The sequence below is a fragment of the Centruroides sculpturatus genome, unplaced genomic scaffold, assembly GCF_000671375.1.
Source record: "Centruroides sculpturatus isolate CEXI.00-Female unplaced genomic scaffold, Cexi_2.0 scaffold389, whole genome shotgun sequence".
Taxonomy (NCBI): Eukaryota; Metazoa; Arthropoda; class Arachnida; order Scorpiones; family Buthidae; genus Centruroides; species Centruroides sculpturatus.
The window spans coordinates 261653-280853 of NW_019384624.1; the positions used below are offsets into that span (position 1 = coordinate 261653).

Here is a 19201-nt window from a genome sequence, read left to right on the forward strand (position 1 = left end):
GAAATGGCTTTGTGTATATATNATCACATTCGACTTGATAGAATTTTCTATAACTTATTTACGAATATGTCGCGAATATTATTAAGTCAAATGTTAATATTTTATTTATCAGAAAAAAGTCGATAAGCAAGTAGACTTTAGAATATATATATATATATATATACTGTATTTCAATTTATAATTTGTTAGTTATGTAACTATTAATATATATAATTACTTCATAAAGTTGTATACAGTAGTTGCTTGAGCAAGCATCTTATAAAAAACTAATTAATATAAAAATTTTTTACAGTATCATATAAGTTTCTTTCATTCATTATTCAACAGTTGAATTTTATGCTAATTTGATGTCTAATTTGAATGATTTACTTGCTTTCATACTGTTAAAACATCTTTATTTTCCATTTTAATTACAAGTATTGTAGAATTTCAAATGGTTTTGACATTTACATGATCAATACTTAAGCATTTAAGTGTTTTTATGATTTAAAATTAAATTACAATTAGTTAATATTCTATTTTTTTCTGTTCTTATTTTGGATATTTATATATGATATGAGTAGTAGTCACATCTGAATCATTCACTGTATAAGCTAAGTTTACACTTCTCGTTTTTTTTTTACAGTCGTGTGCACTTTCAAACGTTCTCTCATGCATTCATTCATAACTCGATCGCATCACTGTGTTCATTCATCTCTTTACCATAAATGAAAATACTTTTTTTTAAATCGGAATAAGAATTATTCTATTGTCGAAGAACACGCTGATTTCGGTATATCTATTTCAATCATTAGTTTGAATGTACTTCTTTATAACTGTTTATAACTTTATATATTTTATCTACTAATTGAACTGTATCAAATTTATTTTATATATCAACAACTTCCAAAAGGGATATTCAAAAAGAATCAGTGTTACAAGTCTAAACACAGAAGGCTCGGGTGGTATGTGAATGGAAATTGTTCAGAACTCCTGCTATACATTATTTATTTTTAATTACGTAATTTAATATAAAGGATGATTCAAATTGCTTGTCTACGTCTTAAATCACTATACGTATTGAAAATAAAATTGTATGAAATTAAAAATAGATCAGAAAGATTTTTAAGTTTGCTTCTTCTTACGTATTCTGTTTTTAATTAAACACTAGATCTGAAGGTTTGGCCCAAAAAAAACATGTAATTTTAAATAAACTTGAACTCCTTTGTGTATTCTAGTATTAGGTTTTCTTTGTTCTTCCAATGGAATCATACAATATGTGTAATTCTTCGTGTACAGTACATTTTAGTATATATTTATATTCGAAAATCCATTTAAAAATTTGCTTTATATTTACTTTTGCATCAAAGACATAATAACTTTCATTCATAATGTATCAAGTACTTTCATATTGATTAATTTCATTTGCTAAGGAACACATTACCAAAAAAAAATATACAAATGATTCTCAGAATGCAACTTCAAAGGTTTCAGTAATCTGTTTGTTGACATAGTCCCTTGAAGAATGGTCTTAATCAATCCAAAAATACTTGAGAAGTTGTTTTAAATGGAAGTTATTATGTTTCCGACTCTAATAAAGTAAATTTTTTGTGACTTGTGAAAAGTTCAGGTGTTTATTCTAATTTCTTAATAAATAATTCAAGAATTTTTTTGGAATATAAGCGAGGCAAAAGATCTCAGTCGATATATAATGACAAGGCTTTACTTTTGTTATTTGGATATACACAAATAAGTTCTTGTACATCTTTAATGTGATAAATAAAAATAAAACAGTAACAAACAAATTTACAATAGGATATACTTGATAGTTTCAAGAGATTTTATAAATTTCACTAATTAAATTTCCTCTCTTTAACTTAGCCAAAACAATGTATTAATTTATAGCTAAATATAAATGAGATATTAAAGTGAAGAGTAATAAATTTATAATTAGTGAAAAGTTTAATTCATTACGATTCCAACTGAGAATTTATTATTATTGTCTGAAAAACAAGGTTACGTGCACATTAGTATTCTTATATTACAGAAATATTTGACCTTCATACTATCAGATTAAATAAATTACTAGTAACTGTCATTGTTGGGTATCCAGATCTGTTACAGTGAGTCACAGTTATTCATACAAATCATAGAATTTTAATATATTCAAAAATAAATGGAAATCGTTACTCTTTGTTTTAATTTTTATCGATTTTTTAATGATTTTTTGTATTATTTAACAAGTATAAAGGGTAGAATACGCTTACGTGGACCTTTGTTACGGAACGATATCCTTAATTCATTTTGTTACGGATTGTATCAGATGAAATTCAGTATTTTGTTTTGTAATTCTGTGAATATATTCATTATTCGTTTTACTTTTTGGTTATGTTTATAAATTATAAGTTATATTCTGTCAATAGCTATGAAGCAATGTTTAATTTAGTGGCAGTTCTAGAGAAAACATTCTGTAAGAATTTATGAACTGATTATACTGATATAAAATACATAAAATAAAACACACAAAGACTGCTTTATTAGAGTAAAAAATGGAAAAGAAAATTCAAAATTCGATCTTTAAGGTTATATAACAATTAAAACTGTCACAATACTTAAAAAATTTAACTTTAATTATATAGAATATTCTCGAATGCTTCAGATTCAAAAACAAATAATACATTTGTACTGTTCTCTGCCTTCAGGAGGTGCAGCTTTAGTACCCGTAAGGATGGACTAGCCGAAACGACTATGATTTAAGTTATTCCATTTTAATTTTCACAAAAGCAGAGAATTGTTAATTGTTTATTTGAATTTTTCAAGTATTGATGAGTAGTCTATACATAAATATGATTCTAAAATTTATAATGTTGTCATCATTGAAACATAAGTTAAAATACATTTCATAAATCTTGCTTATTATAATTGTTTGGTTAGTTATCATGTTCAAGTAAATGGACATTTTTAAGATGTATTTTTCTGCTATCAACCTTAATATATATCTGATAACATGCATTTATCGGTCTTAATCAGTGCTTTAAACAGTTGTTTTGTTATTTATTTGCAATACAGTAGTTTAAATAGGTGACTGTTCATGATTTGGTTATACATTAAGTGTTACTAAAATCATACAAATGCACCTTTTGTATATTTCAAGCTTTAACTTTACGTATCAAAAACATTTGTTCGGTATGTAAAGTTAATGGTGGAAACGTACAAACGGTGTTTGTATGATTTTAACCAAAAAATTTCAGCTTCTAGAAGATAACTATTATTAAAGATGGTACGGTGAAGAAACAGCAGGCAAATAATAAATAAATTGTCAATTTATACCTTACTTTAATGTGTCCTTTTAATTCCAGAGTCAATAAACCAGAATTTCCACTAATCATCATTTTATTATTTATTAATCAATTATTATTAGGAGTATAAACAAGTCACAGTGTGATTATAAGTAGATTCTTCTATATTCTAAGATTTTAAGAATAGTTGCAACTGTTCAAACTGGTTTTAATTATTTAAAAATGTATATTTGTTTAACTAATTTTTGGGCCACCCTATTTTAAAAATTTAATAGATTTTGAAATATATACATACACAAAACTGCTTATTTATATATAAATAGAATTCCTACTGTCTGATCTTTGTCATTCTGACACTGTTTTCGTCTAGTTTAGTGTGAGTGTCCTTTGATGGTTTGTCCCAATTGTAATGCTGCCAATCTTGCAGAATTTTAACAAGTATCAGAATAGCGATATAACTATAATTAGATGAGAGGGGAAGTAATTTTTATCAAGAAACTAACAGAATGAACAGAGATCTGTGCAGTTATTTGCTTTGTTTTGTTTGTACAGTCCTAGACCAAATATCCAGCTTCTAGAAAGCCAGCTTGTTTTGAATTTGGTGGGTTGTAGTTTGCCATACTGCCACCTTACTTTTGGTTTCTGTGGTGTATACATCACATGAAACCAGTTCCAGTGTGACTATTAACATATAGTATGTTAAATAAGGATTGTTTCATTTTTTTTCCTTGTCACCATTGATTAGTAAGAAGAAACACAATCTACATTGGTTTATTCAGTATACTAGCCGCTGCACAGTATAATTGCACCACTAATAAAAAAGAATTAGTAGGATTTATATTCACATATTAAAGGAAATCGGGGTCTCTCTTACTTAGCCTCCCGTTCACATTTCATTGTAATGAGTATGTTTGCTTGATAAGCAAAATGGTAAAGAAATAGCATGGTTGGTGATATAATTGACTTAAAACTGATGCACAATTGGCACATAAGTAACAACTATGTTTGTCAGTTAAACAGGATTATTAAATTAAAAATGCTTGGGCACTCTTTCTATTCTCAGATGATCAGTATAACTAACCTATTATGCAGTGGCGTGCAGTGACATTTGGTGATAGGGAAGCTGTTCCGGTCCTGGATAGAATCATTGGAAGCGTTATACGATATTTTGGTATGTAGCATCCACCAACTAAACCGTGCCAGTTTGGTGCTCTGTAAAGCACATGTGCAATCTGCCTGTAATCTGGCTGCTTTACACGATTCAAATATTTTTGTCGTGGAAGCTGTCCCGTATTCAACAATACAGCGCTTTCATTGGGAATATGCATATACGGATTTATATTCAAATATACAATAGCAATCTTACCATTGTTTCTCAAGTGTATAGAAGTTTGTAATAAGATACATAATGCGGTTATAATAAAATATTAATTTTAAGTAATTTTAAAATATGAAAATAATCACATAATATGTATTTATATTTTAGAAAATACAAGGGAAGCGCTGTTTCCACAGCTTCCATGGATGGCACGCCACTGCTATTATGTCTACTGAGTAGCTTCTTATCCTTTTTCATGAATTAGTTCTCATATACTGTTATATTCCAATCATTTTAGGGGTTATCACCCAAAGAGACTTGAGACCGTTATTTTATTGTAAAACTATCTAGTATAATATACATTATTCAACTCCGACATCTAAAATGGTCCCTAAAATAGCTGGAACATAACAGTATATAAGAAAGTAATGAATTATGTACTTTCTTGGTAATTCTATACTGATGCCATTCTGAACAAATAGGTGCAATGATTTTAATATTTCAGGTGGTTACGATTTTCTATTTTTAATTGATAAATTAATTGACTCGTACCATAATTATTTCCACACATTAGACATTCTTTTAAGTACAGTATACTAAACAAAACAATATGGAATAATTGGTAATGTAATAATGCTCTAGTTTAAGAATGAATAAATAGCAGATGGTGCCGAAAATTAATGGTTAATCCGTTGTGGAGGAGCTGATTAGTACAATTAATGATTAGCAAACAATTGGTATAACTCTAGTGTTAAATACAACTTTATTCCATTTGTCGTTCCATTGTTTATTTTATATTTTAAGTATATATTTATCCTGTATCACCAGAAAATCCAGAAAATTGAGACCATTTCTTGTCCTAAACTTGCTAGATATTTGGTAAGGTAACTATATATGATTATTATTGGATGTTTTAAGTTATTCAGTTTTACATAAATCAAGTTTGTTAATTGATTGAAATTTTATACTTATTGTGAAGCTATAAGTTGTTTTTAAATCAGAATACAAAGTGAATTGTATTGAATATTTTATGAAAATAATTATTCTTTACTGTGTTATTCTAGTTCAGTTTCTTTCTATTGATTGAAAGTTAGTTAACTCCGTGGCTAGCAAAGTCTTAAAAATTTATAAACTTACTCATTATTACTAAATATATTAGGTTATATAAATGTTTCTTGATTCCATTTTTTTTCTAGTCTTTTCCTGTTTAACTATCTGGCTTTCTCTATTACTGGCTCCATAATCTTAACAAATTAACATCCTCGGATGGATTACTAGCCCAGTTCTTGGACACTCCCTGCATTAGCCACGTATGTCAATGCAGCCTTCATGTCCTGGGCGACTCTTCTGGAAATATATACTTCCAACATAAATCACCTACATCACCCTTCACTCCTTCACCAACGTTGCGGTGCAGATAGGATATGAGCAAGAAGGTAGTATTTTTATTTTAAATCATTCGTTTTGCATTGTTCTTTGGAACATTTATGTTCTTAACCGAATAAGCAGCAACCCTAAATAACAACTATAGGCAAAAGTACTCTTTGTTTACGTTTTTGTTTTTTTTTTACGGTTAGTTTCATTAAAATGTTGCTCTTCTCATTAAAACTTATCGCATTTAAATTGAAAATACGTTTTCATCTAATGAGTTAACTTACGTAAAAGTGAACGAACGTTAGATCGTGTCGATTAATCTCTTTTGTTATCATGTAGAACGGCTGCCTTAATATTCATGGAAAAGAGAGATTTTTCAAAGGATTGTAGAAAAGCTGTGTGCCGCAATGATTATCTTTGCAACAGAAATAAGCAACAATAATTTTATATAAAAATTATTCATCTATAAGAGAATTATTATAGAATTACATATTCAAATTTGTTAAACAAATTGACATAAATTACTAACTTGTAAGTGAAATATGACTGCAAATGACTAAAACTGCATGACTAGAGTAGAAAAGCAGCCTTTAATATGTCAATTATATATAATTAGTTTAGATTATAATTAATTGCTGGATTAAAGGGCTGTCATTCGTTCTTTGTTCTAGAACCAAATTAAAATTTATTGAAGTAATTTAAATATATTAAAACAGATAATTTATAGGTAAATAAACTCATTAAATGAATTGTAAACAGTTAAAATGTACTGTACATGAACGCTTTGCTGAAATGTTTAAGTATTTGTGTATATACATAACATCAGTGTTGGATTATCCTCTAACTAATTTAACTTTTAGGGCCTCGGAGCTTAACAGATTCTAAATACAGCCAATTTATTAAAATCCATTTATAAATATTAAAGGAATTTGAAATTAATTAATCAGCACTTACGATGTTTATATATGATATGCCATTGTATACTTAAAACATGCTTGTAATCCAAAGACAATATAATTGTATAATATGTTATCGTCTGCATCTGTAATGTATGTAGGATGCAAACAACTCAGTGCAATTAATATCATTATTTATAGAACCATAAACTTTTATCAATTACGTGATCATAATTAATGAGGATATCATTTCGTTAATCTCTTTAGAATATAAATATATTGAATTCTTGATTTACAGCAACCACCTGATGTAGTAAATAATTTTATTGGGCAATTTTCGCCCATCTGTGTGCCCATCTGTCCCTCGTTACTCTTGAGAATGGAGTTAGATGGAAATCGAGACCAGATATAGACAGCTTGAGTCAAAGGTCCCAATTAACTATGTATGAACTTCCAGTCTGGACCAGAAGTCGCGTAATTTTTCAAAATTAAAAGATGATTAAAAATTGCAGCTTGGCATCCTAAAAGCATATTCGAATGATCTTTTCTAGTGACGGTATTAAATATAAAAGTTCTACTTTTGTAATGTTCTTCCTCTTAGAATTTCTTATAAAATATAAACTTCATAATGAATATCAGATTATATTATCTTCATTAATTAACCTCAGCAGGTTAATTCAAAATAAATTAACAAACACCTTATAAGCTGCTGGGATAACCCGAAGAATGAATTATTTCAGATAATCGGCATTCTACTGTAATAAATATCACCCTTTACACTCGTATATATTATACCGAACATAAATATTGCCACAGTAAAGATACAGGGTATCCAAAAAGTTACTTGCAGGGAGAAATTTGTAATAATATTAAAGTTATAACATTATGATATTGAGTATGAGACCCGTAAGTTAGTCGGTGAGGTTTCTGATTCGGTTAAGTCAAAACCATGCATAGAATTTCCAAGAATTCAATCCAGACTTGAACTTAGATCCTTCGGAGTTGCAGGATAGTGCTTTTACAATGCGACCATCTGGCCATCAGTATTGATATATTGACAAACCAAATTAGAAATAGTGGATTTGCTGTGATGGAATATCCGTAATTAGGCATGGATGACACTTTTAATTATTCAAGTTATATAAATTTTAAAAATTGCTTATTTATATTAATAGATTAAATTATTATTATATTAATAGAATTATTATTAATAGATTAAACACAGTCAAATTTCAAATTAAAATCATCATTTATTCACTCAAACTGACACAAGATCAAGTGTGGTACTAAACAGAACTACTTGAGAATTACATATAATAATGAAGTTTATGCAAAAGTTTGAATTTAAAGTTTATATTGGTTACATAGAGGATGAGTTAAAGATTATTATATTTAACTATAAGTGTGAACTTCCTTCTATAATGACATATCAGGCAGTATTCCTTACACTTGCTTCCCCAGCATTCAAGTGTCTAGATAGATGAAACAACCGAGAAACCTTTCTACTAAAATTTTTTACTATTTGGCAAATGCATTTCGGGTGACTACTCCTTTAGATAACAAATTCTATTGCAAACAAAAATAAAGCTTAAAACCAAATTTATAATTACATAATCCATGGGATTCTCCCCACGCACGAGCCGGTCACTTTTGGTCACCAACTCTTCCGAGATCACAGGTAGAATTTCTCCATCGCTAGATCCATCACCGTTTAAAGCTTATCACCGAATTATATCATCCGTAATTCGAAATTGTACATTTAGTAATTTGCAGATGCCGAAGGGTTCTACTTAATATTTGCGGAAAGGATTCGTTGGCACTTTACACAGATGGCACGGTTGAAGAATGTACTTTAAAGAAGTAACTTTAATACATCGGAAATGTTATCTAGAACAAATTTTATTGAAAAATCTCTGCGGTGTCTATAAATTACACCGTGAAGGCTTCTAGTTTTCACCTTGGAGTACAAGATCCAAGAATTTAGAATGCACCCATTGAAATTTTTTTAAGTATTTGATAGATTGTTAAGTTTTTATTTAACTCTTACAATGAATTTTGCCAGAATTGTCACAGTTTAGTATCATAAATCCCGTATAACATTACCTGGGGGTTTTTTTCAGAAGGTAACCTGTAGGATAATATATCCCCAGGAAATTGAAAATAAACATATACAGTAAACAGCTAAGAACATAAAAGTAATTATTACTTTTGTAGCCTATTTATTTGCATCTGTCTACAGTAAAATCTGCCCAAACGGGAAAAATTTCTTATCAATGCAGCGATTTTCTTGTCTAAAAGTCTGTTTAAAACGGAAATTGCCAGAGCGGTATCGTACGAGTCCGGTTTACACAGGTTACCGTATATATAAATTGACCGACCGACCTCCTCGAATCAGAAAAATACCTCCCCCGGACAGCGATTTCGGAAAGAATTACTCTTGCATGAGACGGATAGACATACGAACGGATGGATTCGGCGATATCAATACAGTAATTGCTTCCGCATTAGCGTTAAAAAAAATAGTCTAAAAATAAAAATAAGAGGTTAAGACGTGTTCTTGCCGCCTTTTATTAAAGGAAAACGCTCTGCCTTCGGGGTTACGAATGCTTTGTTCCTATTAGGAAAAACAAGAAAGTCACGTGTTTAAAACGTGTCCACTTTTTCCGAATCGATCTCAAAAATTCCACGTGTTTTAATTAATATAATTGTGACGTGGTTAATCAATTGTGACGTCAGACTTTCCGGTGGTTTAAGAAAGGAAAAAAAAGAAAAACAAAAACGCGCGTGTAAAAAAACAACAACCGGAAATTATGACGTCACACCTTCCGGTTGTAAAATTCGAAAATGGTGACGTCATCGAAACTTTTTACGTCACGTAGTTGATTATTTAAAACCGAATCCAAACCGAAGTACGTACCTCGCTTTAGCGCAACACCCGATTTAGCGCCACTTCTTCTACGTAAAACAATACTTTTTTTTTTTTTTTTAACTGACCGACCGACAAACGAACGGTCGAATTTAAATTAACATTTTTAATTAATTAAAGGAATTTTAATGGGCGAAGACACACAAAAAATTAAAAAAGTCTATTGTTTCGAATATAAGGAAGGAAAATAATGTTTTTTCTTGTGTTGAAAATCCGGTGTGACGTATAACAGAAGCTAGAAACCGCATCTTTGTAATTAACACGACACCGGAAGTTATGCGATATGTATCGACAATAACGATTTAAAATTAGGAGGAGGAGAGAGAGAAAAAAGAAACTAGTTTGGAGGTCGAATTTATTTAAATGTGATATAATAATACAATTTTTTTTTTTTTTACAAGATTTGAGGTCGTTTCAATGACATCCATTTTTAGGAAACGATATTTATCGCCTTAGAATTACATACAAGCGCGCGTGTTTGGATTGAACGTTGAACTTTCTCTACCGTAAAAAACGCTATGAGTCATTGAACATCTCGAAATTTATATGTTAAATAAACAGTCCTATAAGTTTATTTTCGAAATTTGTCGTTGGCAAACTCCTAAAGTTCGCAATTAATTAAATAATTAGCTTGAAATCTCAGGTCTTTCTACAGGTCTTGAAGAAAGAGTTGTTTTTTTTTTTTTTTAAGTGTTGTAATCAGTTTTTTTTTTTACTATAAAATGTAATTTATTGTTAGAAAATCTTCACTTTTATAGGTTAGAAGTGTGAGGGAAGAGTAATAAATTCCTCCCTTTTAAACAGAAATTAAGCTGTTACAATTTTCTAGAAAGCTTGTAAAAATTCTTTATAAATTATCCTTATTTTTAATGTAGATTTTTTATCTACGTGGAAATAAAAGCTTTAGAAATTAAGCCATCTTTTTCTTAATTAATCAAATATTAATCTATACATAAATCTCCGTTAGAAGAAAGTACAAAACTCTACAACGTCCCGCAAAACTAGACCTTAAGTTCTACCTCTAGAACGCTAACAAATTTAGATTTTTCTAAATAATTAAATTGTAAACGATCCGGTTCGACGTTCGGCTATTTATTTATTCGTCTTTTGAGGAATATAGAAATTACTATGTTAGATTTTAGAGTGTCGGGAATGTTCCACTGCAAGTTATCTTCTATGTCTGGGTTTTGGTGAGTAGTTCAAAGACATAAATAAATCTTGTGGCTAGATCACTGGTAGAAACTGAGTTGGCTGTAGGCCAGAGGAGAGTGCATTGCCTGGTTCGTGTATTATTTTACCCCTGACCTAATTGAGAGTTGGGTCAAAGTTGGCTGACATACCGAAATAATTGTTTTCCGACCGTCTACAGTCCAGATACTTTAGTAAAGGTTTTAATTTTATAGTAGAATAAAATTTAAAATGATTTAGTTTTTTTTAATTATTAATGTTACTTTATTAATAATAATAGTAAATAATTTTTTTACAGTTAAAATTTAAATCCTTTCTGCCATGGATTCGACAAATAAAGGGCCTAGTCTTTATGAATTCCTGATGGAGGCCGAATTATCTCATTATTACAATTCGTTAAAAACAGATTTAAAAGTGAATAGCATATCTCAGTTGAAGTACGTCGAGGAAGAAGACCTGTTACAGTTGGGTATGAGCAAACCCGAGCAGAGGCGATTACGTAAATTTTTTCACAAATATTATCCTCCTACTTACTTGAAGAAGATAAAGAAGGTGAATTTCTTATCTTTAAAACGTTTTTGTGAGTAACTTTTGGTATAATGTCAATTGATCCTTTTGTGTAGATGATTCTGCCAAAGTTTAAAGAGGATCTGGACAGCTCTTCCATATTGTTAGTTGATTCGAACATTGATAAAAACGTAAGAGTTCCGAGCAAGCATATAATATCTGCCGATAGCATCGTAATTAATAAGGAATTGGGCGTTGGAGAATTCGGAGTCGTAGAACAGGGTGTTTGGACTAACGAAGAAGGGGAAAGGGTAAGTGTTTATGCTATACAAACACTTTAAATGTCTGTTCTTCAAATACTTATATTCTTAAACTATATCAAGTAATTGAATTCCGAGAGTAGAAGCAATTTAAATTAAAGCTGAAACTTGACTTTAACCGTCGAAAGGTGTAACCATGTTTGCCGACAGCATCGACGTTACATAATTTCAAATATAACTTCTAAGTAGATATCATTGTGTATCATTAACACTGTGTACTAGTGAGGGAAACATGCAACTTGTAATTTGATCTAAATGTCTTTTTTTTTCTGTTGTATAGAATTGTCTAACATTTATGATTTTTCTTAGTATACTGTGCGATTATAAAGTTCTTTCACAGCAAGTGGGAAACGAGAGGAGCTCCAGGCCTGAAGTAATGATGTCATAGGCAGACCACAAGTTGAAAGAGTTGATAAGATATTTGTCACTTCTCAGCCAAGTCACATGGGTTTGGTTCACTGAGAGGGCTTTACAATCACACTGTATGATTGACAAGTTAATAAAATAAGTATGTATTAAGTAAATGTTAATAAACATAGTAGCGAGGTTGAGGCCAAAGTTTTAAACGCGAAAACATGTACGTCAGACATTCATCGCCGGTTTCCTGTAAGCCTAGTAGTTTGACAATGGTGTTTGGATAGTCAGTGGAATCATTCCAATGACTATTGTCAAACTTCTAGGCTTACAGGAAAGTGGCGCTGAACGTCCGACATACACGTTTCCGTGTTTAAAACTTCGGCCTCAACCTCTAGTATATAACAGGGATATTCACAATGAGAACTCTTCTCACTTTTAGAAGACCTAAATTATACAAAAACTGAGAATCGCGAACCTGCACATGGACTGGACAATTTCAGGAAAGTAATAGTGTCATCTAGTGACAATGACAATAATAGAAAACAGTAAATTTGTCTTGTTTCCTAATTATTCCAGTGAAGACAAGTCTAAATCTCTTCAGCAAACATTGCAACTCTCGTTTCTTTATTGGATATTTTATTGGTTGACATTATTACATTTTAAGAGGTTATTTTTTACCACTTCTGTAAGTTTAAAAATACAACAACTAGTTCCTCTGTTGGCAGGTATTGATAATTAGTAAATGTTGTTTCAAAGCAGCTTTCCTTTAAGCCTATGGTTTATGTCATATAATCTGTACTAACAAAGATGAGGTTAAGAGAAGCAATACTTTTGTCACTTTCAAGAAGGCCATAAATGCCAGTTTAGCAAGAAAAGTTACATATGAGAAATGCCTTTAACGTATCCATTCTATACTAGTTTTCTCATACTTAGGAATCTGCAGATAGTATGGATTTTAAGTATGATTTATTACCGCTAAAGTCCATATGGAATATATTCAGTTGCTGAAGCTAAATTGAAACTTTTCTGTTTTTTTGTTTTCTATTTAAGGTCAACTAATAGTAAAGAATTAGTCAATTATATATTATAAAGTTAGTGGAAATGAAAGTTGTTATTCATTGCAATAAAATAACATTGTGTGTCCTTTACTTATTTTTTAATGTGGTATCCTTGTGTAAATTATAAGCAATCGTGTGGAGAAAAGTCCATTTTATAGTTCTTTAAACAAAACATTAAAAGATGTTTTAATTAAAATTTTTATGGCCGAAAATTATCACCTTCTAACCTTCTGTCTACTTAATGCCATTAACACTTATCTTGAAAGCAAGTGTATTAGTAAGGCCTTCAATTAAAAAATAAAATTTAAAATACTTTGAAAATTATTGTAATAAAGTGCACTTAAAACTATTCAAAATATTGTAATTTCTTAAAATATAAAATGCTGTATTTATTCTAATAAAGAGCATACTGTCTAATACTTTTCATCTTGTAGCGGCACCGTTTATTAGTGTGCTTACTATTAGAGAGTGACTATTAATGGAATCAATAGGTTAATTTTTCCACTTTATTATTATTTGAACAATAATGTAACACTCGACACACTTACAACTTATTTCAACACATCATAAGAGTGACAATGCTGAGTATGTGTAAGTTTTCAGTTTAAAATAAGCCTTATCTTCCTCTAATAGACAGTGTGCTTAATGCTAGAAGATACTGTCTAAAACTCTTATCTTGCAGCTACACTGTTTATTAATATATTGTTAAAACTCTGTGTTTAGCACAATGTCTCTTGACATTGGGTAAATTCTAGTATGTATCAAACGACACATTGGTGAACCACAATGTACTAAAATATGTTGCAATATTCACCAACACATTCATCAGTGCAGCAACCGACATGCGTTACATGGCCGAGCTCTAATAAATTGGTATGGTCACTTCCACGGTTATATTATAAACACAATTTTTATTACTCAATTGTATTAACTCAAAATAATGCCAATATAGTGTCGTTTCCTTCTGTTATCTTGTTAAGCTGCCAGATATTCCGGTAACTGGTTCACTGGTGTATCGGTTGTGGCTGACATCAATGCATACTGGAGTGTACCGTACTATTGTTTGATTCTTGTTGTACATCTTTTGATTTTTATTTTAAAGATTGGACAACATATAGTCTTTTCTCTAAACACATTACACCAAAAAATAATCATTCACTAAAAAACTGATTTTAATTTTTATTTTGTGAATAGATACAAGTGGCTATTAAATGTCTTAGCAAGGAAAGAATTCAGAATAGTCACATGGAGTTTTTAAAGGAAGCAGCCATCATGCATACAATTGACCATGAACATATCGTTAGATTGTACGGCGTGGTTCTAGATACAAAAGCATTGATGTTGGTAAGATCTACGTCTAAGTTTATTCAATACAATTCAATATATAATGCATCGAATAGATTATTCATATCATTTGTGATTTTCTTTTCGCAGGTTACAGAACTAGCACCTTTGAGATCGTTACTCGAATGCTTGAAAGAACCAGCATTAAGGCCCAGTTTCCCGATTATTTCTCTCTGTGATTTTGCTTTTCAAATATGCGACGGAATGCAATATCTAGAAAGCAAACGCCTCATTCATAGGGATCTTGCTGCTCGAAATATTTTAGTTTTTGCTAAAAATAAGGTTAATAAACATTAAAAAACGTTAATTCGAATGTATTCGTTCCCTAACTTGTATATATATATTTTTTTAATTTAGGTTAAAATTAGTGATTTTGGTCTGTCAAGAGCATTAGGAGTCGGAAAGGATTATTATCAAACAAATTTTAATGTGAATCTCAAATTACCAATTGCATGGTAATATCTATTTTGAATTTAGCCGTTCATTAATTAATCTAAAAAAAATGATTAATTTTACTGTATTAAAACTTGATTATTTGACATTTAGGTGTGCACCAGAGTGCATCAATTATTTAAGGTTTACTTCGTCTAGTGATGTTTGGGCTTATGGCGTGACGTTATGGGAAATGTTCAGTTACGGATTTCAACCATGGGCTGCATTAACGGGTCAGCAGGTATGTTTATTTTATTTATTGCCAAGTATGTGCTATTCATTAAAGCAGTTCCATCTTACTTTTATGGTATTTAAGGTGGTTTATACTGTACTTAATACTAAACAAAGTAAGATGAAGCTGCTTAAAAGCAATTACTATTGACTTTTTGTAGCATTCAAAAACATGCTGACAAGATTTGTTAGTAATTCAGATGTTTATATAATGCACTAAATTATGATTTCTGAGTTATTTTGAGCATGCAGAAGATCATTCAGTTTTCTCAAATGGTGAGAGTACAGTCTGATGTGATTACAGGCTTGTTGTTGATTGGTTTAACGATGCAACACAATGAATGTAATCACATTTTAGATCGTACTCTTGCCACTCTCGAGAAACAAAAGTGCGACAATGAGTGAAAAATCCAACAAATTAGATTTTCCACAACACAGTTGCAACTTGTCGAACCAAGATAGTCAAGTCTTGAGTTTGTTTACATGAAGAAGATCCCCACATATTACAGTTTTAAGTGAGAAAATATCAGCAATATTTCTACCATGTAAACTAACCTTTATAATTTTGACAATAAAAAATGAAGTATTGACAAAACAATGTTTAAATTAAACAGACACAAGATCCATTAGCTTTCTCTATAATGCTTGCTAGTTTCAAAGTAAGAAAATATTAATATTACTCTGTTAGTTTTAAAAATATTAGATAATAATAGTAATGGTTCCAGTCATAAACTTCCACAGTAATGTAGAAATTAAGAGGTTAAAGAGCAGTCTTAGAGCTATTATAAATATAATATTGAACAGTCAGACAAGAAGCGGTTCTGAATTGATAAAAATATTTTGAAAAATTAACATAATCAAAGCATTTTCAGTTCTTTGATTCTGTTAATTTTTTACACAGAAATAAATTAATTAGAGTCTTAAATTTATGTAATTGTGAATAATTTTCTGTTTAAATATTTGGTTGCTTTAAAGCTTGTTTGATGATGATAAATTATATCAAGTGAAATGTATTTATAGAGATATTGATGATATTTTTTTTAATTTTTGAATATTGTAACCTTAAACGTTTTCTCCCTTGTTTAAAATTTAGAAAGTTTATTATTTTAAACCGAGTTTTGTATTTATTTTAATTTTTATTAATGAGGATGTCATATGAAGAATAGGTGTTTTATATAATAGCACATTCTATTTGTATTCTTGAATTTTTTCCAACGGATTACTCGATCCTGTGTGACCTGTTTTTATTGTCTGATGTGAACTATTGAACTGTCAATGGAGTGAGTCTATTTCCTGCTGAGTTTGTTTTATCATTTGTCATTTGTCTTATCGTTCATCACTTGTCTTGTACTGAAATTGCATTTTATGTTATAACAATTACACAAATATATAATAACATTCGCGTAAAATTGTTTGTTGATGATCTGCGATTTATATTACGTCGACAAAAAGCATTTAAAATGCAGCTTTTTATTAACTAATCGAACGTTTTTGGCCATTTGATTAGTTAATAAAAAGCTGCATTTTAAAGGTTTTTTTTTGTTGATGTTTGATTATTATTTAACTGCAGTTTGAAAAGAATGTAAAAGAGCATTTATCTTACTTTTCAAATTATTGTGTGTTATACCTTTTAACATATTTTGAGGGTAGAGATGAGATTTTTTAAAAATTCTAAATGCCAATAACAAGTAAAATTTTCTTTTAGTATGACCATACTCAAGATATGATGCATGACCTCTCTGTCTTCCATCCCCTTGAATTCGGTACTCCAAAATTTATTAGCATTGATGCCTCCTATATGTAAGATGCTGTGCCAGATGGAATTTATTTATTTATTTTTTTTATACTTTTTATTATTTTTTTCAAGGATCTCAAACTGTCAAGCTATGCAAAAAACTAAGGTTGAATTTGACACGATTACAATACTTTCCCATGGCTTGTTATAACAGCTAGAAAAGTATAATATACATAAAACTACTTTTTTAATTAGTTATTGAAAGAATACTTGTTTAAAATTTGCACAGAATGAATATATATATGATGTGAATATGGTCTACTATACAAAGAACTGTGGTGATCCAAACACTTAATACAATTGAAATGCAAAGCCACAGCATCTTAGAAAATGCCATATTTTACTTTTTAATGTTTGATCTATTCATCTGTGTATTTTGTTTCTATTTAAATTAATGTGTAAGCTATAATAAAAAATAAGTGATTGGAGCATTGCGTATTTTAACGCAATGCTCCAATCCACCATTTAAAAACAACTAAGAATAATACTATAACCCAGTGGTTCTCAAACAATGCACCAGGGCACACTTTTATGCCAAAAGAGATGGCAAAATATACCACATATGTCAGAAATTATATTTTTTAAATGAGAAAAAAATGATTTGTACATAAATTTATTACGTCTATGATAAACTAATAGCAAGGTTAAAACTGTAAGTTAGCAATTATTATAGTATACAGCTATTTATAATTTCGTACATGAAGCGCACTGAAAAAATTTCTCACGTTTTGCAGTGTGCTGAAAAATCCAAAAACGTTTGAGAACTGCTGCTATAACACAATTCTTCCAATTAGTTTAATAAGTACATGAAAATTTTTTTAACAAAATTGTTGTGATGATCCCTTTATTGGTTCTTTTTATATTCATTTTTTCTTTCTAAAACATTATTTTAAGTGAATTTTTATGCATTATGATGATTTTTTTTGAGTCACATTCTACTGTGTAACACTTTTCACAAATATCTTTTATCGAATTAATAATTAGAAACTAGTAACTTGGTACTAGAGGTAGACATTAGATATCATCTCTTATCTATTTAATTAATAATTCATTTAGATGAGAGATTGCACCTGACGTCTATCTTTTACTGAAATTATATACATTCACATTGATCACAATCCCTATTGAAAGTCTTGAAAATGAAAGTAACAAGAATGAATTCACAAAATTAATTTTGATTTTAATGTTATTGGCAATATGAAATCAGAAAAAATTAATTTTTAAACTTCAAATGTCAATGATTCATTATAAATTAATTAACAGTAGTTAAATTTAACACAGTGATATCTGAAAAGTTACTATACAGTGAGAATTTGTAATGACATTTACATTATATGTACGGTAATGCATACCAGATCTGTAAAGTCGTATGCAATATTGTATGTGTAACTGATCAACTGGTACTAAACGGACAACTTACAGGCCTTGTATGCAATACCATACATGTAACTTTAATATCATTGTACTGTATATATATATACAGTATATTAATTTTAAGTGTTTCTTAACAAACTTTTTCAGATTTTAGAAGCTATTGACGAACCTAATTTTCAAAGACTCGAACAGCCAGAATATTGTCCTAAAGATTACTACACTCTTATGCTGAAGTGCTGGCAGCACGATCCAAACAAACGTCCGAAATTTGTCGACATTCTTAACTCTCTACCAGAAGTAAGAATTTTATATTTCTTTATGTATAATCTATTATTATTATTGTCGGTTATTTAATTATTTATTAAATATTTAATATAGTGCAAACCAGAACAAGTTCAAGCTGTGAAGGATTACATTGGTTTCCCAACAAGTCTGAAACTTAAAGACTGGTTGAGTTATAAAGTTGGAGATGTTATCACTGTTTTAGATAAGAAGTAATTATTTAATTTTTCCATTGTTTAAAACTTTTTTAACGTAATTTATAGTAATGATTATAACTGACACCCATGTATTGACATATCAGAATATTCCTGATCTGTCAGTTTGTTTTAGAAATTGATACTTCTTGTTTTATGTATTAATATATATATGTAGTGACTGTTGAAAAAAGAAGAGAGATTGCAACATCGGTTTGTAAAACAAACTAATTCCAATACACCAATGTATTGAATTGGTATTGGTTATCACTTCTAATTTATAGTGCAGCCAATATTCATTCATAGATAAGCTGATTAAAAAATAAT

General features: G+C 29.7%; 1 protein-coding gene across 1 annotated transcript in view; it reads left to right on the forward strand.

Moving 5' to 3' along the window:
- LOC111625562 (tyrosine-protein kinase PR2-like) overlaps positions 1–19201 on the forward strand; it is a 39141-nt gene that overhangs the window by 4571 nt on the left and 15369 nt on the right. The window contains exons 2-9 of the mRNA XM_023368725.1: positions 11279–11532; positions 11604–11798; positions 14417–14566; positions 14657–14848; positions 14924–15021; positions 15113–15239; positions 18546–18695; positions 18777–18892. Coding sequence (XP_023224493.1) covers positions 11302–11532; positions 11604–11798; positions 14417–14566; positions 14657–14848; positions 14924–15021; positions 15113–15239; positions 18546–18695; positions 18777–18892 — 1259 coding nt within the window. The 5' untranslated portion in view covers positions 11279–11301. The remainder of the gene's footprint in view (positions 1–11278; positions 11533–11603; positions 11799–14416; positions 14567–14656; positions 14849–14923; positions 15022–15112; positions 15240–18545; positions 18696–18776; positions 18893–19201) is intronic.